At 58.4% G+C, this 27,397-nt stretch overlaps 2 protein-coding genes across 3 annotated transcripts; both read right to left on the bottom strand.

Annotated features, from left to right (window-relative positions):
• Positions 1–120: 120 nt before the first annotated feature.
• Positions 121–10,035, bottom strand: DHDDS (dehydrodolichyl diphosphate synthase subunit). Of its 2 annotated transcripts, XM_054648115.2 has the most exons (9): positions 9,951–10,035; positions 8,946–9,029; positions 8,013–8,129; positions 7,332–7,474; positions 6,620–6,736; positions 6,346–6,447; positions 5,584–5,698; positions 4,358–4,465; positions 121–1,648 (listed from the first exon to the last, which is right to left on the bottom strand). In XM_054648115.2, the coding sequence occupies exons 2-9, from the start codon at positions 9,006–9,008 to the stop codon at positions 1,412–1,414; spliced, it is 1,002 nt and encodes a 333-aa protein (XP_054504090.1). In that variant the 5' UTR covers positions 9,009–9,029; positions 9,951–10,035; the 3' UTR covers positions 121–1,411. The 2 variants fall into 2 exon arrangements, with proteins under 2 accessions (XP_054504090.1, XP_077045564.1); XM_077189449.1 differs by lacking the exon at positions 4,358–4,465.
• Positions 10,036–15,207: 5,172 nt separating this feature from the next.
• LIN28A (lin-28 RNA binding posttranscriptional regulator A) lies at positions 15,208–27,040 on the bottom strand. Its single transcript, XM_054648419.2, has 4 exons — positions 27,010–27,040; positions 26,064–26,242; positions 16,454–16,638; positions 15,208–15,421 (listed from the first exon to the last, which is right to left on the bottom strand). The coding sequence occupies exons 1-4, from the start codon at positions 27,038–27,040 to the stop codon at positions 15,208–15,210; spliced, it is 609 nt and encodes a 202-aa protein (XP_054504394.1).
• Between the last annotated feature and the right edge of the window lie 357 nt (positions 27,041–27,397).

Consider the following 27,397-nt stretch of genomic DNA (forward strand, 5'->3'; position numbering starts at 1 on the left):
GAACCTGCACACGGCTTCCCTCGGGCAGGCTTTGGGGTATCAGCAAACTGCTCACACTGCACTGCAAAAATAACCTGCAAATCATCCCAGGCTAGCAGGAATCACATGAGGAGTCTGTCACAGATTAAATATTATTATATTAAACCTGGATTCCAGCTTCACACACCTTAAAATAAGCAGCTCCACATACTTGTAAACATTCAGGTTATTTTTTAAATAACTTTGGTATGAATATACTTTATTCCCAGTTTGACTACACAGTTCTTCACAATCACAGGCCAAGTGCTCAGTGTGCAGCACTTACAAGGCTGTTAAATCTGCATTTTGTGGTTTTCACCTGGAGGTAAGGAAGAAACACTTCAAAACCCAGCAACAGCTGGTACTGCCACACGTGTGTGTGCATCAGGAGCAAAATTCAAGACATGTTCAGTCATTTTGATCGTGGGGACGGAAACCAGGAGGAATGAGGGATGGAAACAACCCTGGAAATCAGCTTGTCCATCTCTCTGCCAGTGGAAAACTGAGAACAAGCAATACTCCACAGCTGCTCTGGCCACTCCCTTTAGGATCAGCCAAACTGCCCTTCTGAACCATTTGGGCTGGGGTCAGAGGTGGGTTTTGGCTACTGTATTCCTGCATTAGGCCCACCCTCGTTCCCTGGAGCTCCCTCAGAGGGTTTGGCATGTGGCAGCCATCACCTGTTTAGCCAATTCCCTTCCTGAGAAGGTTCATTCCCAAGCAATCCTTTTTTCCTGCCTGCTCAGAGCCTTCCCCAAGGTCAGTGTGGTCCAGCACCTCCTGCACCTGGGTTTTCCCCACATACACTGCTCAGGAGAGATCTCAGAACCTGCTGAAGCTTTGGAGCAGCTTCTTTTCTTCACAGCAAGGCTGGGAACCCTTCCTTTAGCTCTCTGGAAAGCAGGAGTGGACACACCCCAGCCAGCAGTCAGTGGGGAAAAGACAAGATGCTCTCAGGGAGCAGGCAGAGGGGAATGCCCCCAACAGCAGGACAATCCTCTCCCTTGGTGGGACACAGAGCACATCTCAGCAGGAGATTCCCTACTGCAGAGCCAGGGAAGGGACCCGAGCCCAGAGTGATTTAACAGGACTGAACTGGTGTGGCTGGGCCAGCTCAGGAGCAACCAGAGAACTGGGGGAGGCTCATTGCAGTGAACTTCTGGTCACCGGAACACCTGGGCTGCCAAGGACCCGCAGCAGAGAGCCAGCAGGGGGCAGGGAGGTGACACAGGACGGCAGCACCTTCCCCAGCAGCATCCCAGGCCAGGAGAGCTCCCAGCAGCCATCCCTGCTCGGGCAGGGCAGGGCCGGCGGGATGGGAGCTCCTGGAGCAGCCCCCGTGGGCAGCAGCCGCTCGCTCTGCAGGCCGCGGTCCCCAGAGCCGGCACCTGTGTCACGCAGACACTGGACACAGTCTCTCCAAGAAATCTGCCCTCTTGTGCTCCAGGGCCTGCAGGAAGCCCTGGATCCTCTCCTCCCTCAGGGCTGTGCACCTCTGCAGCAGCGAGCGCCGGCGCCGCGCGTCTGCGCGGGACACGCACCCCTCCTGCTGCAGCTTCTTGCTCACGTAGGCCTGGTCCCTCTCCAGCTGCTGCCGCCTCCTCTCCTCCAGGTAGGAGTCTCTGGCCTTCTGCAGGGAAAAGCAGGAGTGTTAGCACCTTAGCAGCCCCTGAGCTCACCTGTGGGATAGGGGGACAGACAGCCTGGCTCACTCTGCTCTGCCTCTTCCACCTTGAGGCAGCTGCTCAAGAAATACAGGGATGTCCTCCAGGGCACAGCTCTGCTCAGAGCATTAGCTCCTAGTTAGAACAGATAAAAGTCAGGACAGATTGTGGGGAAACCCTCAGGTACTGGAATCAGAGAGGAACAGCTACAGGAGAGCTCCTGGACCCCAGACACACACACTCTTATCCTCACCAGTGCTATCACAGCCTTTTGGATCCTATTCCCCCGGCTGCTGAGAGGTTTTAGGGGATTCTAAACCATGACTTACAGGGCAATTTTTTGAGATGATCCAGTATTGAGCTAATCAGCTTTAAAACAAAAGCAGGAATAAGCTCAGCATTCCCAAATTTCTGTGATCTCAGAGTGTACTGGCTTGAGACACAGCAGGAGAAAAGCAAAGGCAGGAGCCATCCTTGTCTACCTTTCAATTATTTGAAATATTTCGTTGTAGAACATCACTTTTAGATTTCTCCTTATTGCACACATCCTGGCCTGCAGCCTCCAACAGCAAAAACACATCAGCAGGCAGGAATATTGAGGTTCTATTTTTAAAAACTGTAAAACTGGTCACTGTGACATAAACTGACACACACACACACACTCTTGGGAAGTGCTGCTCTTTCAAACAAGCAAGAAGAACAATTACTGTAATGAGAGCCTGACTCACTCATCCCCACACTTTTCCTGAGCCCAGGGCAGCTATAGCTCTGGAAATTAGCTCTTGTTGTGCTGGCAGTGTGAGCAGAAATATCCCCAGCAATCCCCCAGAATGGATGCACTCAGGGCTGACTGCAAGGGTCAGCAGCAGCCTGCTGAGCAGGAGACTTCACTCCTCAAAGTGCAATTCTGCTGGTGGCCCAGCAAAGACTCAGCTCACCCCTGCAGGGGCAGGCTGGCCAGCCAAGCCCTAAATTCCTCCCCAGGATCTACCAGGCACCAAAAGCAGGGTCCAGCTGATCCTGGGACTCCATGGAGAGCAACAAACAGCTGGGAAATAAAATGCCAGCCATTGAAAGTGATGCTGTTTGAGCTGATGGAAGGAGGATTTCTTGTATCCAATGCCTCCAAATCAAAGGGGGTTTCTGTACCTTGTCACCCCTCCCATCCTGCTGCCTATCCACATCCCAAAAGCAGCAGCCCATTCTTCCCAAAGCTGCTGTAAAACATCCTGGCCTCTCAGCAAGTCCCCCCAGCCCCACCATCCTCACTGACAGCAACCCTTCCACCAAGAGAATTTGCTTTGTGACCTCTTTTGGATTTCAAGATCACCTATTTTAGATTTAAAAAGACCCAGCTCCTAAATCTCAGTTCCTGTGAGGGAGAATTCCTCCCTTTGCACAATTGTGAGGGTTCCCTGGGAAAAAGGGCAGCCTCAGACACTGCAAAGTGGCTCTTACAGGGAGAAAACTGAGCAGAGAACAAATGTGGACAATGAGAAACCTTGATAATAGCATGGCATGAACACATCCAGCCACCAACCAGAACTAAGCAAAGATGAGAATAGCTGGGAACAGAAGCTGCATTTGTTGCCTGTCAGAAACCAGCACCAGGAGCAAAGTCAGAACAGTGACCTTACTGTTCCAGACAGAGGCCAAGCTCATGGCAATGACAAACACTACTGCCTTCTTTGCTTCCCTCTTCATGCAGAAGGTGAACTGCCATTAGTTGTACTAATACAATGAATTGCTGGTAGGAAAAGGGCAGACTTGGGCCAGAAATAGGAACAAAAGAGGTTAAGGACATGGACAGTTTGGATGCTGCCAGACTGGCTGCACTTGATTAAATTCAGCCATAGCCACAACTGGCTATAATCTCTTTGACAACTCTCAGGGGTGAGCGAGGTCCCTGGAGGTAGAAAAGGGCACTGGAATGCCTGTTTCTAAAAAGAGGACCCAAATAATTATGGAGCAGACACACTGAGCAGTGAGATGTGGTGAGGTCCTTCTGCCTCTGTCACCAGCTGCTGCCCCCCACATTTCTCCATCAGGAGCTCCAGCTCCCACACTGGTTTTGCTCAAAAACAGCCAAACTGCTATCTCACTACAGAATTGGCCAGCTGTAGGAGAAGCAGGTCAGGGAGAGCTCACAGCAACAGATCCAAAGGGAGAGGAACAATGTCAGTGAGCAATAGGAACAATCCCTTCAGCAGGTACATCTGGACCCACCAGAAAGAGGACACTTGTCCACAGACTCACAGCTCAGGCTGCCTCATTTCAGCTCCCAGACAGGAAACGACCCTAAAAACAATAGTGGAGCTGGAGGAAGAGCATGTGAGCACTCCCTGCTTGTTAGAGTGTGAGTGCAGATTCCACCCTGTGGCAGACCAGCAGTGTGAGCCCTGGGACAGATGCTCCAGCTGCTGGAATGAGCAATGAGTGACAGAGACAGGGCTGACTTTGGAGATTTTGGGACTTGCTGAAAGTAGAGGAGTCTGGCCACACCCCAAGACCTTGGAACAAGCCACAGGGGTACAGGAGGAGCAACACATGAGCTGCTACTGAAAGGAGATCCTAACAACCAACCATGGCTCCCCCCTTGCAGCCTCTCACCTGATCTCAGCTGCTGTGCAGGGAACACGTGGGGCTGGGCTTCCCATTCCCCAAGGCTCCCTTACCTGTAAAGCACTGTAGTTCATCTGGAACTGAAGGATAGCTTCACACAAGTTCCAAAAGGAATATTCTGGCCACAAGACTGATTGAAACACCAGGCATGAATGGGATGTCTGCAGGAAGCAAGATCACCAACAATTTTATCATTGAGCAAGAGAAAAACTCATTAAGATGCAACTCTGTTGGGCAAACGATGCCACTTTCCCCACAAAGGTTTTACCTAGGCTGTGTTATCAGATTCTACTTAAAGTGAGGTAAAAACCAGCTAGGAGAGTCTGAAATTGCACAGTGTAGAGTCCTTGTAATTCCTTTTCAGTGCTGGGACACCAGTCATCCACTCCTGCAAAAGCATCAGCAGAATTCTTTCTAATGCTGTGTTGGACTTCAGAGAGGTGTTTTTAATAGCTTAAGCATCACAGACTTATAAAAAACCTAAAATAGCAACACTGGAGTACCAAAGGCTAAGGGAATAACAGTTGAACTGAGGATCAGGACATGACATTTAAGCCATTCTTCAAATGACATCTCATGATATTCCTTACTGCCCACTCATGGCATTTAAAGTGCTTAATGGAGCCAAGAGCTGTGGTGCACTGAAGATATCCTTGAGCTGGATGATGAAAGATTTCAAGTCAAAACCTATTTTTGCCACCAAATTCCTCAGAGTTTGGGATAAATATGTTCCTATGATGACTGCTAAAACAAGCCAACACTGAACAGGACCCCTCTACCAGCGAGAGGAGCAAGCCAAGTGTCATTTCATAGCATCAACACCACCCAGGGTATGGGTGTGCCCAAAAATAGGGGGAAGGAGAGGGGATGCCTTGGTAGGTAAGCACAGCTCAGGCCAGACAACTTCTGAGAACTTGCCAATTAAATAATTTGGAATGGGGATAATTTGATGTGGTTGCCTAAAGACAATTGGGTTTTGGCTCCAAACTGTACATACAAAATAACACGTGAGCTTCAGCTGAAGCAACTCCACTCAAACATTCTCTACAAACAAGAAATTATCTAAAGGTGAGGAGAGGAGCCAAGGGATGAGAATTCATGATTTTATGCAAGCACAGATTGCTCAGAGGTGCCCCAGCACTCAGCCCATCCTGGAAGTTCCCTGACCCCAGCAGAAGGAGCTTCAGAGCCCTCACTTCTGCTTGCACCTGGAGTCAGTGGACACCAGCACCCTCTGAGGCAAAGATGGACCATCCCAAGGAGAGAACAGAGACTTTACCTGCCAGAGCAAGAAGTCACTGAGGCGAACCTCCCCAGAGGTTCTTATCAGCAGGTCAGGGTCAGGGGAGTTGTTGGTGTACAGACATTTATCCAGCAGGGACTCAGACACGTCACTGAAAGAGACACAGCTCATCACACACCCTTCCTGGCCTGATGGATGTGCCACAAAGCAGAATTAAGGGGTTTTCTGTAAACTCAGAGCTGCAAATTAAAACTGGCTGGTGGAGCTGGACCACAGGCAATCATTGACTTGCTTCTTTTAGACACTGCTGTCTGCTCCACAGGCTATTCCAAATTCAGCCCCCAGAGCATCCCACTCCATGCTCTTTGAAACATAACACAGTGGTGGAAGCAGACTGTGAGGGCTTCCATCTGCAGCAGGGAGCAGAGTGTAACTATTCCTTCTCCTTCAGGGTGGAGGAACAGTGCAGCATTCATGATTCATCTGTTGTTTGACCTCATAGCTAAGACTGTCAGCCAAGCAGCCAATTGTTGTGGTATAAAATCTGCCTTCACATTTAAACTAACTTAAGACACAGACCTAATTTCTCTTCTGCCTTGGTTGTGTATCCATCACCATGGTAACTGAAATAATAAAAGCCAAACATTGCATAGTAACTTTAAGTCATTTGTTCCAGTCCCACTGGTTTAATGAGATCTATTTAAAAGCCACTTGGCTTCTGAGAGGTTTCTCATGCAGAGTGAGTGGTGAGAGAGGCAGGATTCACCCCAAAGCCTCACACAGAAAGCCAAGAGTTACCTGGGCTCCAGCAGGCCTTGCTCCACCCCCCAGGCCATCTCCCTGACAGCATTGCTGATCTCGTGTCTCGATGTGTAAGCAAAGCAGACGTTCAGAAAGCACCTGCACAGAGGAAAAGCTGTGAGAGGCTCATCCTGGGAAGGCCCAGCACATGACAGTGATGTGTGCTTGTAGGACCAGGAAGGAAAAAGAGGTGCAGCATGTCTGACAAGTCCCAGCCCTCAGAAGAGGAGGAAGATGTGACTGTCAGCTCGTTACACTGAGTGTCACTCACTTGTTGTAGTTCCTGGTTGCCAGCACAGCCTGGGCAATCAGCTCCTGGATATCCACGGGCAGGAGGGGCAGATCCCCGAGGACACGGATGCACACCCCGTGCTTCTTCAGGTTCTCCCTGCACCCAGCCAGTGGGGACCACAGAAAGCACATCAGTCCCTACTGCACAGTGCCAACACCCACCCACAGCTTCAGCAAAGCTGGCAACTGGAGAAAGGCAAAACCACCAAATGCTTTTCAGGTGTGCCAAGCTGGCTGAGATCTGACCATCCCAAAGCATTCCATAAAGGCACAGTGATCATTCCCCACACAGTTCCTGAGGTACAGACATCACCAAAGGACCAGGACATGACCACAGACCAGGCATCCCTCCCTGTGGAGGCTTAGAGTACAACCACAGGCTCTGGGCACCTTTAACGAACCAAAAATTAAGACAGAGCTTTGATGAAATAAACATCTGTCACTCTGTGTTTCTGATTATCTGAAAGCTGTCCTTGTCCCCATGGTTTGGGTGGCACAGTTGTCCCAAATGTGATGTGCAGGGGCAGTGTGCATGCACAGAGCTGTACACCCCACCCAGGCAGGCACAGCCCCTCCAGTCAGTCCCTGACTGCAGGTGGGGAGGGCTCTCCTCATGAATCCACTCTCACAGCTTGGAACATCCCTGCCACTCGTGGTGTCCTGCCCCAGTTCCACCCGTGAGGGGCTCTTACTGCTCCTCCAGGAGGCGGCTGAACTTCTGTCTGGCCAGGTCCATGAGCCCATCCACCTCCTCCTTGGAGCGTTTGAAGTTCTCGATGCTGAAGGCATAAACTGTCACCTCCCGAATGCCCAGGTTCAGGCACCACCGCAGTGTCTGCAACAAGACCAAATGGAACAGTCAGGCCAGCAGGACACAACTGCTCCATGTGAAACCTTCCTGTGGCTTCCCACCAGGCCAGGGCTGGATCAAAATAAATGACTGTCAAAAATATGGAACCCCTAGATGTGAATTTCAGATTCATGCTAAAGAACAGGAGGAAAATATCACTACCTGAGGATGAGAATCCATCACAGGGGACTTATCCAGCAAGGAAAAGCACCACTGGTTTATAAATTGTATCATACTGCACCTTTCAAAATCTTTTCAAAGGAAGTCAACCTGTTTCATGGAAATAAAAGCCTTGGGATCTCTAAGGTAGATATTTTAATTGAGCACAAAACAGAAGGAAAACCAGCAGAATAGAATGACTCTGCAAGATAACACAGAGAGGGAGGAGCTGAAGTTGTGAATCCTGATGATGAACAGCAGCTCCAAGCACGGGAAGAGTGGAGAGAAGGAACACAGGACACCAGTCCAGCATCCAACCCAGCTCAAATTCCCACCACAGAAAGGCAGAAGACATCCTCCCCACCTGTGCCAGCTTATCAAAGCCTTGGGAATGTCCCTGCTGCCTCTCCACGTGACACTTCTGCGCGTAGCGGCGATTGCCGTCCATGATGAAGGCAACGTGCTTGGGCATTGGACCTGCCTGCAGACAGGGAGAGGCACAGAGGGCAGCAGGTGAGCAGGGCTGTCCCCACTGAGAGCCCAGCCCTGTCCCCAGCAGCCCTGCGTCCTCCCAGGGCTGTCTCCCTGCAGCTGGAATGAGCAGGGTGCTCAGGGTGCTCCTTTCCTCCTTGCCTAGGCCAGTTTGGGCTCTCCAAAGGAACAGCTCAGTGCTGACAAGTGCCTGAGCTGGAAGGCAGCTCTGCCCTCCCCACCTCCCTCAGGACAGAGCTGCAGTGCTCAGGAGCTCAGTGCTGCCACAGCTGCAGCCAGGGAGGGGCCACACAGGATTTATGCTGCATTTTTCATTTCAGACCTCAAGGGCCTTTTCCCAGACACAGTTACCCTCAGAGAGCACAAGAAGAGGCCACAAGACATCCCCCCACAAAGAGCAGTGCTCCTTTCCACTGACCTCTCTAGGGCAGCCCCACCAGTCTCAAGCCTGAGCAAGGAGAGAATCTTCCTGGAACTGGTGAGATTTTGTTCCAATACTCGGTTTCCTTCCTTAAACTCCCACCGTGAGGATCCCTCTTCTCTCCCTCCTTCCCATGCCTTGCCATCGTCAGCAAGGGCACAGATCCTTATTGGCAAGCACTGCCTGCAGTCCTGCTCATTTGCAAGGCTAAGCCTAAGCAATCTCCCACCCTGGGATGGAGTTGAGGGATGCACATCCAGTGCCAGCACTAAATGTAGCCTTGCCAACAATGCTCCCTTTCCAGAGCTCTGCAGACAGAGACAGTTCCACCCCGAAGAACCTGCCAGCTCCTCACCACAAAATCCACCCAAATCCACCCCTTACCTTGATGATGTTGGCACAGAACCTCTCTATGATGGTCAGCTCGCCCTCTCTGATCCACGACATTTTTTATTGAGAGCTCCTTTCCTTTATCAAAGGGGAGATGAAAATAATGGGGTTAAAGGTGATTGTTTGAGCCCAAAGCAAACAAACCACCTGGGAAAAATCAGCTCTGACTTGCTGATCTGGAGCCCTTTACATTGTCTGTGCAAGTCCTTGGATAAGCAGGCCGTGGGGAAGCTCAGAAACAGGCTCTGGAATTTTCCAGCTGTGTCATCTGAGTGGATTCTGCAGCAGCTGGTGCAAGGGAAACCATCCCCGAGTGCTGCAGCCTGCAGGACTGGCTCGTACAGACCCAGCCCAGCACAAACAGCCCAGACCCAACGGCCTGGACTTCATCCCACTATGCAGGGGCAGCAGCAGATCGAGTTACACTCGTGAGCTCATCCTCCGTGTGGGCTTTCTCGGCCTCCTCCCTCAGGAGGGGATCCCTACCCACAGCCACAGCCACAAACAGCGCAGGGAACCGCTGGACCTCGGGCAGCTCCTACAGCTCCTAACGCAGGGCTCGGGCAGAGCTCACCCAGCGCCACCGCTGGCTGCTGACGGCCGGTGTGACCCAGGGCTCCCGCACAACGCCCTCCGGAGAGAGCCGTGCCCGCTGCCCGGGCCGCCCGGGAGGCTCCAGCCCCCGGGACCCCGTCCCGCCGCCGGCAGCGAGCGGAGCCGGCCGAGGGCGGGGCGCACAGCCGGGCCCTGCGGGTGCCTCCCGGGCCCGGGACGCACAGCCGGACCCTGAGGGTGCCTCCGCTCCCCGGAGCCCCGCGGGGCGTCCCTCAGGCCTCCGCCGTCTCCGTGAGGGGAGGGACACGGCCGCCGGCGGGAAAGGCACGGCGGAAGGAGGCACAGCCCGCCCGCCACGCCCCCGCCGTGCCCGCTCAGCCCCGGTAAGCCCCGTTATGCCCCGGGTCAGCCCCGGCTCTCCCCGGTCCCTCCAGGTCCCGGTACCTGCCCCGGCGGCGCCGCCTCAGCCTCCGCCGGACGGTGACGTGCCCTTCCGCTTACGTCACACGGCGGCGCGCGCCGGACGGGGCGGGGCGGGGGCGGGGCCGCGCGTGCGCAAGGGCGGGGGCGCCCTGCGGGGAGGGGAAGATGGCGGCGGGGGAGCTGTGAGGGGAGGGGGAGATGGTGAGGGACAGGACACGGGAATGGCTACAGAGGGACAGAGGGCAGCGTGGATTGGCAGGAAATTCTCCCTTTGTGAGCTGTGGCTTCCCCTGGATCCCTGCAAGTGTCCCAGGCCAGGCTGGACATGGAGACTTGGAGCAGCCTGGGATGGGGAAGATGTCCCTGCCATGGCAGGAGAGGGATTATTGGGTGGGCTTTATTGTCCCTTCCACCCAAACCACTCTGTGTTTCCGTGACAGGGCTGGGGCACTTTTGGGGAGGTGGGGTATGGTTCCCTGGGCTCCTCAACCCCAGGGGAAAAAAACACAAGTAACCACACACAGAACATCACCAGCAGCCATTGCCCATGGTCTTTATTAATTTTTTTTTCCAGAAAAGAAAAAAACCCCACATTTTACATAGTTGGTACAAAGACAAAAATAAAACGAGCAGAAGGGGGGGAAACCTGCAGCAGCAGGGGCAGAGGATGTCGCTGCAGGGACCACGGCAGGAAATGTCTTTGGGAAGCGTGAGTAACTGCTCAGGGGTCACCCTGAGCCCCACACACACACACAGCCCCCCACATCCCCTCCCTCCCACTCTGTAAAACTTCACGGGTTTGACACAAACGCTTTGGTTGCTAGCAGTAAACATGGATTACATTCTTCCGTCTCCTCGTGGACATTTTTGGGACTCAAGGCTTTCGCCCCAGGGCAGACACCCCCTCGTGAGGGACGTCTTTGTTTTATTTCTCACATTCTCTACATTTATTTCTCACATTTTCTACATTCAAACACTCCCGTGTCACGGCAGGACCCTGAGCGCGCCCCATCCTCCCCTGTCCCCTCATGCATAGTGCCCGTGGGCAGGGTGGGCCATGATGCAGCAATTGAGTTAATTATTGTCAGCAGAAGGGAAGAGCCACAATGGCCAACACGAGGAGATGCGAATCAATCCCATCTCCTCCAGCGTGGCTTCCCAGCACAGATAAAAATCCCTGTTTTCTCAGATCCCAGCACCCCGGGGGAAAGCTGAGTGATTCCCTATTTGCTTTGCCCAGGGCAGGGATGGTTCAGAGCTCCCACCTGGCAGCTCTGTGTGGGAGAGCACATCCATCTCCCTGCTCCATAACCTAGTAGATGCTTTGGATATTTTCTTTTTTTTTTTTACTTTTTTTCTTTTTTTTTTTTTCCTCTTATTTTTTGTAAACAATAACCAAGGAGAATACTGAGAGAAAGTGGAAAGGTTTACAGAGGTATTTATACACACGAGACATCTGACAGAGAAATCACCAAACCATTAAAGTGGGAGCGGGGGGGGAAGGTCCTACAGAATCCTTAAGGATAGACAGGGATGAGGGGGGCAGATAAAGGGATGAGGGGGCAGATAAAGGGATTGGGGGGCAGATACAGGGATTGGGGGAAGATACAGGGACGAGGGGACAGATACAGGGATTGAGAGGGCAGACACGGGGATTGAGGGGGCAGATATAGGGATGAGGGGGCAGACACAGGGATTGGGGGCAGACACAGGGACTGGGGGCAGATACAGGGACTGGGGGCAGACACAGGGATTAGAGGCAGACACAGGGATTGAGGGGGGCAGATATAGGGATTGAGGGGGGCAGACACAGGATTTGGGGGCAGACACAGGGATTGAGGGGGCAGATACAGGGATTGGGGGCAGATACAGGATTTGGGGGCGGATACAGGAATTAGGGGCAGACACAGGGATTGGGGGCAGACACAGGGATTGAGGGGGGCAGACACAGGGATTGAGGGGGCAGATACAGGGATTGGGGGCAGATACAGGATTTGGGGGCAGACACAGGGATTGGGGGCAGACACAGGGATTGGGGGCAGACACAGGGATTGAGGGGGGCAGCAGTTTCCCTGGCACAGCCGAGGTGCTGGGGGGAGGCCCAAGAGGCACCCCCCAAGGCTCTATTGCATTTACCCCGTCAGACTAAAGCTGTTTTCCTGAAGCAGTTTTGTACAGATCCCGTTGCTAGTCAAAAAATACAAAGCCCTTCCCCCCTCTCCCAAGAAGAGACCACCACCTCACCCTAAACTACTGGAGCAGGGCAGGGAGCAGCTGGGGCCGCTCTCCATCCCCCTCAATGCCCACGTGCTGGGGGTCTCTGGGCAGCCTCAGCGAGTCCCCCCAGAGCCCCCGTCCCTGGGGATGGAGTGGGTGCTCCTGTCTGATCCAGCCCTGCCCCACAGCTAAACCTACTGCTACTAAAAACCAGCAGAAAACGTGCCCACAGCTGGACACCCTCCCTGGGAAGGCTCCAGCCACCCCTGGGCTGCAGAGGAGTGTTCATACCCCAGAGCCTGGCACCCAGAGATTCTCCCAGCCATGGTGAGTCAGCATTTGAGAGGAGCCAGGAGGGAGAAAGGGATGGAGCAGCTACACCTTCCCCATCCCAGGAGGCCATGGACAGCCAGCCCTGAGCTCGAGGGGGAGGAAGGGCAGGGACTGAGGGTAACCCTGTCCCCAGCACTCCCTGGTCACTGTCTGCTGCTCCTCTGTCCCCCTGCATGGGGCTGGGACCCCCATCCTGACCCCCCAGCCTGCTGGGAGCCTGTGTGACATCCCAGCCATGGGCAGAGGGCTCACTGCAGTGCTCCCATCAGCTGCAGAGTCCACAGGAGAGGCAAACAGGGCACAGGCCTCAAAAGCCACCAGGCTGGGAGAACTTCAGGAGCTGGGAGCTGCCAGGGGCTCGAGCACCTGTTCCCTGCCCATGGCACTGCCTGGCTCCTCCATCCCCACACACGGATCCACAGACCCAGACACCTCCACCAGTGCATGGGGAAGGGAAAGAGACCACTACAATACAGTTAAAAAGAAAACAAATCCCAAACATACCAAAAAACACATTTGAAAAGCTCGACAACACGTCAGCCCACCTAGCAAACATCCAGTGAGGTAGATCTACACTTCCAATACAAACTTCATCATTTCTTTGTGCTGTTAGGAAAAACCCTCCTCTCTGTCCAACACTGGGCTACAGAGGCATTTTATCCCTGAGATTGCTCGAATACCTGAGAATAAATTGCAGGAATTATGTCCTTTCTCTCCTTCTTTTTTTTTTTTTTTTTTCTTTTTTTTCCTTTTCTTTTCTTAAAGATTAAAATATACAAAAATACAAAAACCAGAATATTTATATTAAAAAAAAAAAGACCAACAAACCCAAAAACAAAGACGACAAACAAACCCAAAGATACGTCATTCACGCACGTCCTAGTGCAGCTTTCACTTGGCCTTGGCTTGGGCACGGCCGGGGGCTCCCGGGACAGGGGGGGTCCACAGGGGCCAATAAATACAGGCAAGACTTGGGGAGGGCCCTGGGGAGGGGGGACAGCAGCCACTGACCCGGGACAGCAGCCACTAACCTGGGACAGGGACAGGGACAGCCACTGACCTGGGACAGGGACAGCCACTAACCTGGGACAGCAGCCACTAACCTGGGACAGGGACAGGGACAGCCACTAACCTGGGACAGGGACAGCCACTGACCCGGGACAGGGACAGCCCCTAACCCGGGACAGCAGCCACTAACCTGGGACAGGGACAGCCACTGACCCGGGACAGGGACAGCCACTGACCTGGGACAGGGACAGCCACTAACCTGGGACAGGGACAGCAACTAACCTGGGACAGGGACAGACACTGACCCGGGACAGGGACAGACACTGACCCGGGACAGGGACAGGGACAGCCACTAACCTGGGACAGGGACAGGGACAGCCACTGACCTGGGACAGGGACAGCCACTGACCCAGGACAGGGACAGGGACAGCAGCCACTGACCCGGGACAGGGACAGCCACTAACCCGGGACAGGGAGAGCAACTAACCTGGGACAGGGACAGCCACTGACCCGGGACAGGGACAGCAACTAACCTGGGACAGGGACAGCCACTAACCCGGGACAGGGACAGCCACTGACCTGGGACAGGGACAGCCACTGACCCGGGACAGGGACAGCCACTAACCTGGGACAGCAGCCACTAACCCGGGACAGGGACAGATGCTAACCTGGGACAGGGACAGGGACAGCCACTAACCCAGGACAGCCCCGTCCCCTGTCCCCAGGGAGGCTCAGCCCCAGGGGCAGTGGGGTCTGCAGCGTGGGGTGGGCAGGAGGAGCACGGGGGTGTCCCCAGTTCAGGGGTGTCCCCAGCTCAGGGGTGTCCCCAGCCATGTCCCCAGCATGGGGGTGTCCCAAATGGAGGGGTGTCCCCAGTACAGGGGTGTCCCCAAGCAGAGGAATGTCCCCAGCACAGGGATGTCCCCAGCACTGGGGTGTCCCCAGCTCCACGACCAGAGGCTGGGAGAAGCCTGAGAGGGGAAGAGCTGCCTGCATGAAGCACCTCGTGCTCTCTGGGCTGGCACTTGGGGAGGATTAGGGGAAATAAAGTGTTTTTCTCTGGCTTGCTCTCCCCCAGGCTGCAGCTCGCAGCCCACACCCTGACTGGTGGTGTTACTCCAGCCCCGAGAGAGGATCCATTTCCCCCCAGAATGAGCCCAAATGTGGGCTCTGCTCTGTCAGCAATGGAACAACCGTGGAAAACCACAAATCCTCACACAAATCCTCCTGGCAGTGAGAGCCCCGAGGAGCAGAGGGAGCCGCGGGACCGGCCCACGGGCGTCTCCCTGGTGCTGCTGGGGCAGCCTTCCCCTCACCTCCCCCGGGGCAGGTACAGGAGCAGAGCGGGTCCCCCAGCTCACCTGGGTGAGCAGAGCCTCTGTGGAGCTGGGAGAACAAGGAGCCATCAGCTCCTCCCTGGGGTGCTCCCCTCTGCTCCTCCTCCCCTGACACGACTGCCTGGCTTAACTTAGGAAAAGAATAAAGATTAATCAAGGATGGTTGGGGTTTTTAGCGTGTCGGGTGCTGCCTTCCCCTGTTCTGGAACAGCCATCCTGATGCTAGCAGGGCTTCTCCCAGCCTGGGCGTGGGGGAAAGGTGTGTGCAGGGACACCAGGTCCCCGCTGCCAGCACTGCCGCCTGCCCTCCCTGTCCCCTGCCGTGCCCCTTGCCTTGCCAAAGCCTTCTCACCCCGGTGGGAGCCCCCTGTGGCTGCCCCGCATCATTCCCGGCTCTCGGGGAGCAGCGCTGGGCTGTGCATGTCCTCCTCCTCTCGGAAGTAGGCGGGCTTGCCCTGCGAGCTGGGCGACTGCTGTGCTTTGGCGGGGCAGTTGGCCACCATGTGGCTGATGCTCTGGCAGAAGTGGCACTTCTTGGGCTGCGGAGGGAGCTTGCACTCCTTGGCGTGGTGGTCCAGCCCGCCGCAGTTGTAGCACCTGGGTGAGGGGAGGACAAGCAAAATGAGGCGGGAGGATGCTGGGACCCAGCTGGCTCCTTAGCCAGAGCTGGGCTCGGTTTTTGGGGCGGGTGGTGGCCCCAGGGTTGGTCCCTGCAGAGCCCCGGCTCCAGCAGGGCCAGCTGGGGCTCAGTGGTGCTGCTGGCACCCAGGAGATGGCAGCAAACCACTGCACTGAAGCCACACACAAATCGGGATGTGGGGGTTCCACCCCTCCCGGCTCCTGTGCCTCCAGACCCCACTGCCGGGGTTACACTGCCCCAGGAACAGGCCAAGGAACGATGACATCCCCAGCTATAACCGTGTGGGGACAGTGCCAAGGGTGGCAGCTCCCAGGTCCTGTCCCATGGGTGCCACCCTCACACCGGAGCAGAAGGAGCTGCCCTGTGTCCATTTCAAATCCTGCATCCCTGCAGGGCGGCCACAACCCTTTTCTCTTTCCTTTTCCTCCACAATTCCTTTCTGATTAATTTAAAAACGTGTTTTTATGAGAACAGCTGAGTGGGGTGGACAGCATCCACTGGGAGAACTGGCATGAGGCACCCCAGGCGGCCGGGATGGAGAGGATGGGAGGGGATGGGAGAGGGGGGATGGAGGCCTGGCCAGAAACTTGCCCGGGGCTCCCATCCCGCCGTGCTCCGGCCGTTTCCTCCCCACAAGGAAAGGACAAACCTCTCCTGGACAAACTGCCCATGCCAGCAGGGCTCCGGGGCTGCCCAGGGTGTCCCTGACCTCTGCCCCTCCCTGCTGCTCCCCTGCCCCTTCCCCATCTGCCGCTCATTAGGCACCGCAGGAAGCTGCTGTCCCAGCCCCGGGGTCACTGCCTGTCCCGCGGCCCTGTGCCCATCCCGGGGTGCCCGGGCAGCTCCCAGTGCCCATCCCGGGGTACCCGGGCAGTTCCCGGTGCCCATCCCAGGGTGCCCAGGCAGCTCCTGGCCCCGTGCCCATCCCGGGGTGCCCGGGCAGCCCCCGGTGCCCGCGGGGCTCGGCCCCAGCCCGGCCCAGCCCTCACCGGTCTCCTTTCGATCTGCGCTTCTGGAGGCTCTTCCCCTTGGGCCTCCTCTCGCTGCCGATGCAGAAGACGCCCCCGGGGCCGGTCACCCGGATGGACTCCAGGCCTTTGGATGATTTCTTGAAGGTGAACTCGACAGCTTCGCCCTCCTTCAGGCTGCGGAAGCCCTCCATGTGGAGCTTGCTCTGGGGAGGGGGCACAGGGAGAGATGGGGTCAGCACAGAGCTGGGCGCTCTCCAGGCACAGCACAAAGCCCTCCTGTGCCACAAGAGCTGCAAATGTCCCCTCTGCCTGTCCCTCGGTTCTGCTTTTTTTAAATACAAAAGAATCTCGGGGTTTTGCACAGTGCTACGAGTGGCAGGTCCTGTGGCAAGGCCAGGAGGCTGCAGGCTGGCACTGCCGGCCCCCAGCTCAGCTCAGCTCAAGCCCTTTAACTGCCTGCAATAATTAATTAAGCAGCCATTTGGCACAGGATTATCACTGCTGGGAGCTTCTCCCATTCCTTCCAGGAACACCACATCGGTTATCACCACACAATCAAAGCAGGGGAGCCAAGAAAAACCCAGGCTGGGAAGGGGGGGTTGTGAGGTGACAGGAAAACCCCACTCCGCTTTGAGGGGCTCTGTCCATTTCAGCAGAACAAATCCCTAAGGAGCATCCCTGCTGCTCTGCCCGGGCACAGGCAGGAATTCTCATCCCCTGTGCCCTGAGCATCCCTGCTGCTCTGCCCGGGCACAGGCAGGAATTCTGTGCCCCTGTGCCCTGAGCATCCCTTGGCACAGGCAGGAATTCTGTGCCCTGAGCATCCCTGCTGCTCTGCCCGGGCACACGCAGGAATTCTCATCCCCCGTGCCCTGAGCATCCCTGCTGCTCTGCCCGGGGGCAGCAGCTCCAGCTCGGCATCCCCGCTGCTCTGCGAGCCACAACGAGCTCCAGCAGCGAATTCAGGGGATTTGTTGAATTCAGAGGGAGGAGCAGCTCCTGCTCCTGCCCTGGGGATTCCCAACGCCTGCGCGGCTGCAGCACCACCCTGCATTTATGAATGGAGCGTCTCCCATTCATGGCCGGAGAGCTCCCGTCACGTGTGTGTTCTCCCGTTCTCCCGTTCTCCCGGCACCGAGGCTCCGTGAGCGCGGTGCGGGACGGGCAGGCACCGTCTGCTCCCATCCCTGCTCTGAATCCCACCGGGAGTCACGGGGAAACAGCCCACGGGAAAACAGAGAGGGGAGAAATGGAGCTCTTGGGTTCTAGGAGGGAATTTTCCTTGGCAGGGTCTGGCGGGATGTCCCTGTGTACGAGAGAAGTGGGAGCGCAGCAGAGCTCGAGGAGCAGCCCTTGAGACCCCTTTTCCTGCTGCTTTTCCCCTCCCTTTCTGTGCCTGGGGTCCAGCTCAGGGTGGGACAGGCCCCATGTGCTGGGCCAAGTCACCCCCAGGCCCTGGATCCCCTTGGCTGCTGGGATGGGACCCAGGGTGGCCACAGGGACCTTCCTTTGCTCTCTGACCTGCCCCTGCTGCCTCAAGGGAGAGCCAGACCCTGAGCTCTGAGGTCCCAAATGACAACAAGGAGGTGACAGAGTGTCACAGCCCCCTGTGCCCACCCTGGGCAGTGCCAGCACCACCAGCCCCTGGCAAACGCCCCAAACAGTGATCAAACACTGCTCCCCACCACCGACCCGGCTGCCCCGTGCAGGAGCTCTGTGCCCAAGGCACCAGCACATCCCAGAGTGCCCCCAGCACATCCCAGAGTGACCCCAGCACATCCCAGAGTGACCCCAGCGCATCCCAGAGTGCCCCCAGCACATCCCAGAGTGACCCCAGCACATCCCAGAGGTGCCTCAGGACATCCCAGAGTGACCCCAGCACATCCCAGAGGTGCCTCAGGACATCCCAGAGGTGCCCCCAGCACATCCCAGAGGTGTCCCCAGCACATCCCAGAGTGTCCCCAGCACATCCCAGAGTGACCCCAGCACATCCCAGGGTGCCCCCAGCACATCCCAGAGGAGCCCCCAGCACATCCTCAGCCACCACCCTGGGCTGTCCCCAGCCTGAGGTGATTTGGGCAATGGGAGCTGCCCCAAATGGGGAATTTACCCCATTGCCACAGCAGCCCAGGGTTAGGGGGTAAGGAGGGGCTGAGCGTCACTCCCTGGCACGGGAGGCAGCCCTGGGAGCGGGGGCCGAGCCCAACCACCTCCCGTGGCTCCTCTCGGGGCGTTTACAGCCCCAGCTGGCCCAGCTGTGTTTACACTGCCGGGATGAAAACTCCCAGGCGCCCAGCCCTGAGCTTCGGGCTAAAGCCGAGCCGTGCCAGGGGGTCCCCAGCGCCCGGGCTGGGCCCCCCAGCTCAGCCCCACCTTGGGCACCCCCGCCCCTCTGCCGGAGCCCAGCCCCGCGCACCCTCAGCCCCACCGGGAGGAAGAGGAGGGATGAGGCAGAAGCTGCCGCAACATGACGGGGAAGCGATTTATTTTCCAGGAGCGGGTGAGGATGACAAGCACCCCCAGCCCCCTCCGCCAAAAGGCCAAAGGAAACGCCCTCTCCCCAGGGAAGGGGGGGACAGAGGCTGGGGCGTCCCAGCTCTCCCCCTCCTCCCCTTCAGCCTTTTGATGTGCGCTGCAGAGTGGCCGGTGGTCCCTGCGCATCCCCCCTGCCCCCTTCCCAAAACACACACATTGCTGGCATTCCTCTGTTATCAGATAGGTAATCAAACTGCAGCCCATTGAATTAGCTGCATACCTCCTGCATCTGAAAGGAAGGGGCCCAGAGCCCCTGTCCCACACCACACACAAAGCCGGAGCCTTCCCAGGCCTCCGCACACCCACACCCCCCCCCCCCAAAAAAATAAAGAGAGGAAGGGGGGGATTGGAGCGAGCCGGGGATGCTGGGGACGGGGGGGAGCGCAGGGGAGGGCCGGGGCCGGGAGCCACCGGCCAGGAGAACAAAGGGCCGGCGGCGGCCGCGCTCCCGCTGCCCAAATTCCAGGAGTTCCAGGCCCCGGCGGGGGGAGGAAGGGTGGCCGGCATGGCCGCGAGCCCTCTGACCCCCTCCAGCCCCTGCGCTCACAGCGCCCGGCTCGGCTCCGGGTCCCTCGGGGAGCTGCGGGCTCAGTCCCGGGGGTGTGGGGTGGTTTGGGGCTCTGGGGTGGCCCTGGGCTCGGGTTCGAGCTCTGGGTCCCTCGGGGAGCTGCGGGCTCAGTCCCCCTGTGTGCTTTGGGGCTCTGGGGTGGCCCTGGGCTCGGCTCCGGGCTCTGGGTCCCTCGGGGAGCTGCGGGCTCAGTCCCCCTGTGTGCTTTGGGGCTCTGGGGTGGCCCTGGGCTCGGGTCACAAAGCTTTGCCATCCCAAAGGAAGCGCCAGGATGTCCTTGTGCCCATCGGGCCCAGAGTGAACGGGGGGACAGGGGACAGAGGCAGAGCAGGCGCAGCTTCACCAGCGGCCCCGGGCACCTCAGCGGGCACCTCTGCCCTTCTCCCGCTCCCTTTCCCCACTCCCCGGTTATTTAGGGCGGACAAAGCCGCAGCACGTGAGTGCCCGAGCTGCCCACTCCCCGGGCTGGCTGCCCCCTGCACACGGGTGCCTTCATCCCTCCTCCTCCTCCCACCCCGCAAACCGCTCATCACAGCTCCTGCTCTCAGACCCTTTCCCGTCCTCCAGGGATGACACCGTGGGGCGCCCCAAACCCCAGCGCTGCCCCCCGAAGTGCCGGGCCCGGCTCTCCCCCACCCCGCCGGGCTCCCGAGGGGCTCGGCCGGCCCCGGGGTCACCATTGTCCCCAGCGCGACACAAGGGGACGTTTATTCCCGGCCAGCCCCGGCCATTCAATCAAACCATCTTTGTGTCCAGCGGGGCCCGGGGCGGAGCAGCCGCTGCACCTCGGCTCTGCAGAGCCCTTTAAACTGAGATTAAACCAGCCGGGCTGGGGTGCTGGGATCAACCCGGCTGTGGGAACACTGCTGGCAGTGCCCAGCTCTGCCAGGGCTACCTCTGAGCCCTGCTCAGAGCGTATCGGGCAGCCCAACCCCACTGCAGGCAGTGCCCGTGCCTCAGTTTCCCCCAGTCTGCAGAGCAGGGTCAGGACAAGCAGCCCAGGGACTGCTGAGCCCGCGGGGGTGGGGGCCATTCCCCATCCTGGGTACCCTGTCTGCAGTGAGCTCTGGCTCAGCTGGCACCCACTGCAGTGCCCCCAGCCTCCTCTGCAGCCCTCTGTCCCCAGAGCCACCGTGTCCCTGTCCCCAACCCCTCCTTCTGCCGGCTCCAGGGCACCAGCCAGCCCAGGGCCACCCTCAGACCACCAGGACCCCCGAGGGCCACCCCGGGGAGCAGCCCCGGCCCCAGGAGCTCAGGTTTGGCTCAGCCGGTGGGAATAGCCCGGCTGTGGGTGGCTTTGGGGTGACATTTGCCCCATTCCCGAGCCACGGGTGCTCCCATCGCCGCTGGATGTGGCTCCGCAGTCCCGCGGGTGCAGCGGCCCCAGCCCAGCCCTGGCAGGGCCGTTCTCCCCTCGGCTGAGGGCAAACAGCCCCCGGAGCAGGCAGGGCAGGGCTGGGCAGGGCAGGGCTGGCTCTGCCAGCTCGGAGCAGTGACCGAGTCCCCAATCCCGGCAGGGAAATGTCCCTTTGCCCTCACAGCCTGTGCCCGGATTGTCCCTGTCCCAAATCGCACAGCAAATCTTTCCCGGCGCCAGGAGCTCCAGGGCCGCTGCTGCTGTTGGGGTTTGGGTTTCGGGGAGGGTTTGGAGCAGGAATCCTCCCTCCCGCACCCCACAAACGGGGGCTGTGCTCGGCAAAGGGCTCCTGCCTCAGCCCCGGGCGCTTGGCCGAGATAAGGAGGGCGATGCCTTTGGAGCCCTCGGGGAGAGCACAGAGATTTAACAAAACAGCACCGAGGCTTTCCACTGGCTCCCTCCCCGTCATCTGCTGCCATATCCCTAAGGACCCCTACCGATCCCTACTAAAATCAAAATAAAGACATTTCCCTGCCAAAGGAACGATGTTTGCTCCTAATTTTCCACCACAAGCCAGTAAAATTAAACTCTAGATACCAATTCCGAGGGGGAAAAGAAAAAAAAAAAAAAAAGGCATCTACCACAGAGTTTAATCCATCAGTTTCCTGTCCTAAATCCTTTTAGCTCCTTTGGTTGTATTTTTTTTTCCCCACCGAAACCCTCCCGCACTTCCCAGGAGCAGCTAATTGGGATCAGTGGCTGCGTATTAATTTCGTGCTCCCGTCTTAAAGCAGGAGCACGGCCCGGAGCGGCCGCGCGTCTCCCGAGGATGATTCCAGCTCCATCCCCGCTAATTCTGAGGAGAAAGGGAACAGGGAACGGGGAAGAGGCAAGGCCGGAGCTGGAGGAGGGGGCGGCGGGGCCGGGGGCTCCATCCCGGAGCAATCCCATTCATTTGGGCCGTTTTATCAGGAGACCATTCCCGGGTGTTTTCTCTCCCTGGGGCAGGGAGGGGGAGCTGGGGGAAGGGATGTGCCTGCGGCCATCAGTTAATCTTTAGACAGAGACAGGAGGCTTTTTTTGTGTGTGTGAGCGTCTTGAGGGAGTTTCAGGGGTGGAATAAAGCCACTCTCTTTCAGTATTTCCCATCGGGACGCGGCGGCGCACAAGCGGCGCAATACAATTTCATTCCAGCGGTTATTTAAAAAAAAAACAAACCACAGAATAAACAAAACCAAAGAAATTGCCACTACCCCTCTCCCCCCACCAAAAAAAAACCCAAAAAAAAATCAGCAGAGATTCCGAGGAGCATTTGAGCATTTCTACCCCAGGGGATCCCCGCGGGGGTTCCCTGCTCCTTGCAGGGGGGTTGCACTAAATGACCTCTAAAGGTCCCTTCCAATCCAAACTAATCTGCGATTCCCCGATTTCTTCCTTCCCCAGGGATGAGCACCTTTGGTGCCCCGGTCCTGGGGCGGGGGCGAACACAGGGAGCAGGAAAAGCGAGGAGATATTGCTCGTGTGTCCCTGGAGGATGGAGCGTCACGGATCCCCCGTCCCCTCGCTGCCCCCAGCCCACACAGCCCAAATCCCCGCTCGGATCCTGCCCCCAGCCCAAATCCCTGCTCGGATCCTGCCCCCAGCCCAAATCCCCGCTCGGATCCTGCCCCTCCAGCCCAAATCCCCGCTCGGATCCTGCCCCCAGCCCAAATCCTCACTCGGATCCTGCCCCTCCAGCCCAAATCCTCACTCGGATCCTGCCCCCAGCCCAAAGCCCCGCTCAGATCCTGCCCCCAGCCCAAATCCTCACTCGGATCCTGCCCCTCCAGCCCAAATCCTCACTCGGATCCTGCCCCTCCAGCCCAAATCCTCACTCGGATCCTGCCCCCAGCCCAAAGCCCCGCTCAGATCCTGCCCCCAGCCCAAATCCTCACTCGGATCCTGCCCCTCCAGCCCAAATCCTCACTCGGATCCTGCCCCCAGCCCAAATCCCCGCTCGGATCCTGCCCCCAGCCCAAATCCCCGCTCGGATCCTGCCCCCAGCCCAAATCCCTGCTCGGATCCTGCCCCTCCAGCCCAAATCCCCGCTCGGATCCTGCCCTCAGCCCAAATCCTCACTCGGATCCTGCCCCCAGCCCAAATCCCCGCTCGGATCCTGCCCCCAGCCCAGCGCAGGGAAAGGCTGGGTCCTGCTCCCTGACAGAGGAACTGCCCCTCCTGCCTTTCCCGCACGCTCAGCCATGGAGCTGCCTCCGAACGCGATTTTTTTTTTTTTAAAGGCCTCACGTCATGCTCACGTGGATGATTATTTGTATTATCCTGGCCGCGTGCACGGCGTGGCACCGGCACAGGTGGGTGACAGCCCAGGTGGGCTCAGCCATGTCCAAACGGCCGCTTCCACCCCCCTCACCCCATCCCATCCCATCCCATCCCATCCCATCCGTCCCATCCCATCCCATCCATCCCTGCCCGGCAGCACAGGGGACGGGAACCCCTCCCGTGCTGGGATGTGCCCACGAGTCCCACATTTTTGTGCCCATCCCAGCCCCAGCGGGTCCAAGCTCAGGCACAGCTTTGTGTCCCCACCAGGACACGCAGTGACCAAACCCTGTGCCCACGGTGCCCTGCAGAATTTCTTGCTGAAATCGCAAGAAGGAACAAAACCACCCAACCAAGTGCATTTATCAAGGGTTTAGAGCTGCTGGCTGGGAGAAACGCTCAGAAATGAAGAGCCAAGCTGTGGAGAGTGACGATTTCTAGGCACTGGACATCCCCTTCCCCTCTGCCCCCAGCCAGAGCCCGAGCCCAATCCCAGCCCTGCTGCTCAGCGCTGCTCTTCCAGCTCCAACCAGCGGCACCCAGCCTTGGTTTTCTCCTTTCCCTCTTTCCACGTTGCCTTCCCAGGCAGCTCCACACTCCTGGGAGTGACGCTCAGAGCCCGGGAGCTGCATCCCGAGGGGGCCATTGCACCTCTGGGGTCTTCACCATCACCACCAGCCCAATTTCTGCCACCTCAAGATCCCCATTTCCTCAGGGGTGCTGCTCAGCCCTTGGCTCCCCGGGACGATCTGCTCTGCTCCCCTCTGCCTCATCCCTCCTGTCTCCTCACAGCCCCCAAATGAATCCATCTCCAGTGTCCAGGGGAGGCATTTGAACCCAAATGCCTCATTTTTAGCTCACAATGCGAGGGAAAGGCAGCCCCGAGGAGCCCTGTTAGTCTCCTGTCCTGCCGAGATTTTAATCTCTTTGTGATCAGATAAAGGCAGAGGGAGATGGAGACGCGCTCCCTGCAGAGAGGGGCCATTCAGACCTGGTTCCTGTAATAAAGTGATTTAATAGATCTAAAGAGGCCAATTCCCTTCTTTCTCCCACAATTACTTCCTGTGGGTCATCATTCACATATGTAAATGAAGAGGGGAAGGAGCAGGTTTTGAGGGGTTCTGGAGTGTTAAGCCCCAAAGCTGCTTTGGGGTGCTGGGTGCTGGGCCGGGCACACCGAGCCCTGAGCGTTTCCTCCTGGCTTTTAGTGGCTTTTGGTGGCTTTTGGTGGCTTTTGCCCTGGCGGCCCTGCCTCCCTCCCCGGCAGCGGGGCTGACACGGGCTCTCGGGGTGGGGACAGCGTCGGGACAAGGACCTGATTCCACCCAGAAGCAGCGAGGCCGCGGTGGCAGCGTGAGCTGCTCCCTCTGCAAGGAGAGACACCGGGAGCAGCCCCGGCTGTTTCTGCAGGAGAGCTGAGGCTTTGTGCCACCAGCGAGAGGAGCAGGAGGCGAAACCCAGCCCGGAGGAGAAGAATTCTCCATCAGCCCAAAGCTTCTGGTGGGGCAAAGCCCTTTGCTGCAGCAGGGGAGCCCCCCGGCCCCTCTGCCCCCCCAAAAAAGCCGCTTTTCCCCAGAGTTCCCCAAATTTCCAAACTCTGAAGTCTCTGGGATCCCACGGCTCCCCCGGCCTTAGGAACCGGGGGGCACCGGGGAGCACCGGGAGGCTGCAGGGCAGGGGAACGCTCCCGGCAGAGCCACCCCAGCTAATTCCCTTGCCCTGCAGGAATGTGAGCAGGAGCAATCAGGAAACCAGACTGTCTGGGGGCAATAAACCCGGGAGCAGGGCGGGAGGCGCTCCCCAGGAGCGCTGGGTCCCGCTGCGCCGCATTGAGATGCAAAGGCCCATTTGCTCCCCGGAGAACACCAGGATCTGTTTTCCCCTGCCTGATTTGGAGCCCTTGACTCCAAAACCAGCTGTGCCTGGCAGAGCAGCTCCTACCGAGGCGCTCTGCCCGTGCCCCAGCCCAGGGAGAAGGGACTGGCATCTCCCCTGGCCATCATTTCCTTGCCAGCCCTGCCTGGAGCCCCCCTCGAGGGCAGGGAGCGAGCGACCCCCGGGACCCCCTGCTCCAGGAGCTCCTCAGAGCCCAGGGCTCAGCCCCGCGCCCCCAGCCCCCAGGATGGACCCAGTCTGGGGGGCTTTGGGCCCGAGGAGAGCCGCAGCCCCTGCAGGAGGCTGCTCCCCAGGTGCCGCTCTCAGTCATGTGCACAAACCCCCCGTGTTTACCCCAAAACACCCGTGCCCCCTTCGCTGGTGCTCGCTCTGCCCCCAGCCGCTGTCCCGAGGTGAGGGGCACACGCAGAGCCCCGTTCTGGGCACCATCCCCAAACCCCTTCCCCAGCCGGGGGCATCTCCCGGCAGATCCTGCCCCGAGATCCGGGGCGTTCAGCCCCGCATCCGCGACCTCCCTCGGGGCAGGGTCCCCGACACGCGTGGGTGTCCCCGCTCAGCGGGCTCAGAGCCGGACACGGGACTGTCACTGGCACACGGATCCGCAGGGACACAAACGCGACGCCTTTGTGCCACCCGCGCCCGGGACAAAGGGCTCGGGCAGAGCTGCCCGGTGCCGGGATGAGCTCCCGGGGCCGCGGCCCGGCCCGGCCCGGCTCGGAGCGGGTCCCGGGGCAGCGCCGCCCGCTCCCCCATTCCCGGGGTGTCCCCGCTCCGGCCCGGCCCCGAGGGGCTCCTCAGCAACAACCACGGCAAAATGAAATGGCTCGGGATCGCCTTTCAGCGCCGGTCCCCGGAGAGGAGCCCCGGAGATCCGGGGCTCCGGCAGGGGGGTCCCCATCCCACCTCCGTCCTCCGCCGGCTGCTCCCTGCCCTCCCGGCGCCCCGGCCCGTACCTGGTGCACGAAGACATCGACGGGCGAGTCCAGGGTCGCGCCGCCCTTGGCGGTCATGGAGAGGAAGCCGAAGCCCATGCGGACGTTGAACCATTTACAGATGCCGGAGCCGTGCAGGGGCTGGGACTCGTTCTCGGCCTTGGGCGAGTCTCCGGCCGGCTCCTCGCCCGGCTTCGCACCTGGGAGAGACCCACGGAGCCGCTGAGCCGGGGCTGGGGCAGCCGCGGGTGCCCCCGGCCCAGCCGCCCCCCGCCCCGCACGGGAACCTCCAATCCTGCTGGAAAATGCCCCAAAAATCCCCGACCGCCCGAAAAACCAACAGAGAGGCGAGCTCTGCCTCCACGTGTGCGCGGGGATCGCCCCAGGAAACGAAGGCAGCTCCTGCCAGCACGACCCAGGCAGTGCGTGCAGTGGGAGCCCTAAATCCGTTTCTTCCTCAAAACGTTAAAAAACGAAAAATAAAATTCAAAATCCCAGACTCACACAAAAAAAGACCAAACAAGCGACGAAAAAAATAGCCAAATTATTTTTCTAAAACCAAAATAATGAAATAAAATATAAAAAGGGGGGGAAACTCCCCCAAAACACCAACCCGAAACCCCCCTGCCTCCAGCAAGCCACGCTGGAGAAACTCTCCCTTGCCGTCAGCATCCCCCCCTGGCACCGTCCCACCCCCGCTCCCGAACAGCCCCAGCAGCCGCCAGCGGCCCCAAACTTCTGGGGTCATCCCGGGGCTGGAGGGGGGGTAAAAACCCCGATAAATCCCCCCCTGCGAGCCCCAGCGCTGCGCGGGGCAGAGGCGCCGCCGGGCCCGGCCGCGCTGCCGGGGCTCAGCGGGACTGCCCGGGCCGGGCTCGGGGGGGGCCCTGCGCCCCCCGGCCGGGCTCTGCCCTCGTTATTAATAATCGCGGAGCCGAGGCGGGCTGCGACAATAATATAACTTAACCTGCAAACTGCTGGTTGGAAACAGACCCCATCCCGACACTCGCTTGCAAATTCCGAGTTGTGGCTGTTACCGCCTCCTCCCTCCTCCTCCTCGGCCAGCTTTGAGGGTATCAGGCCAGCCAAAAAAAAAAAGGAAAAAAAAAAAAAAAAAGGAGGAAAAAAAAAAAAACAACAACAAAAACCCCAGCTTAGACCCCGCCGGGAGGGAGCCGGGAGAGGTTTGACTCCATCTTCACTCCAACAATAGGGGTGGGAGGGAGCGGGAGGGTTTTTTCAAAGGCTCCCAAATTCTCGCAGACAATGGCAGCCCCCGCCCCCCCCCAGGACCCACCCGCGGGGCCGGGGGGCGCCGGGCCCTGCTCCGCCATCCCGTCCCCACGTGATCCTAA

Source organism: Agelaius phoeniceus, chromosome 22, assembly GCF_051311805.1.
Source record: "Agelaius phoeniceus isolate bAgePho1 chromosome 22, bAgePho1.hap1, whole genome shotgun sequence".
Classification (NCBI taxonomy): Eukaryota; Metazoa; Chordata; class Aves; order Passeriformes; family Icteridae; genus Agelaius; species Agelaius phoeniceus.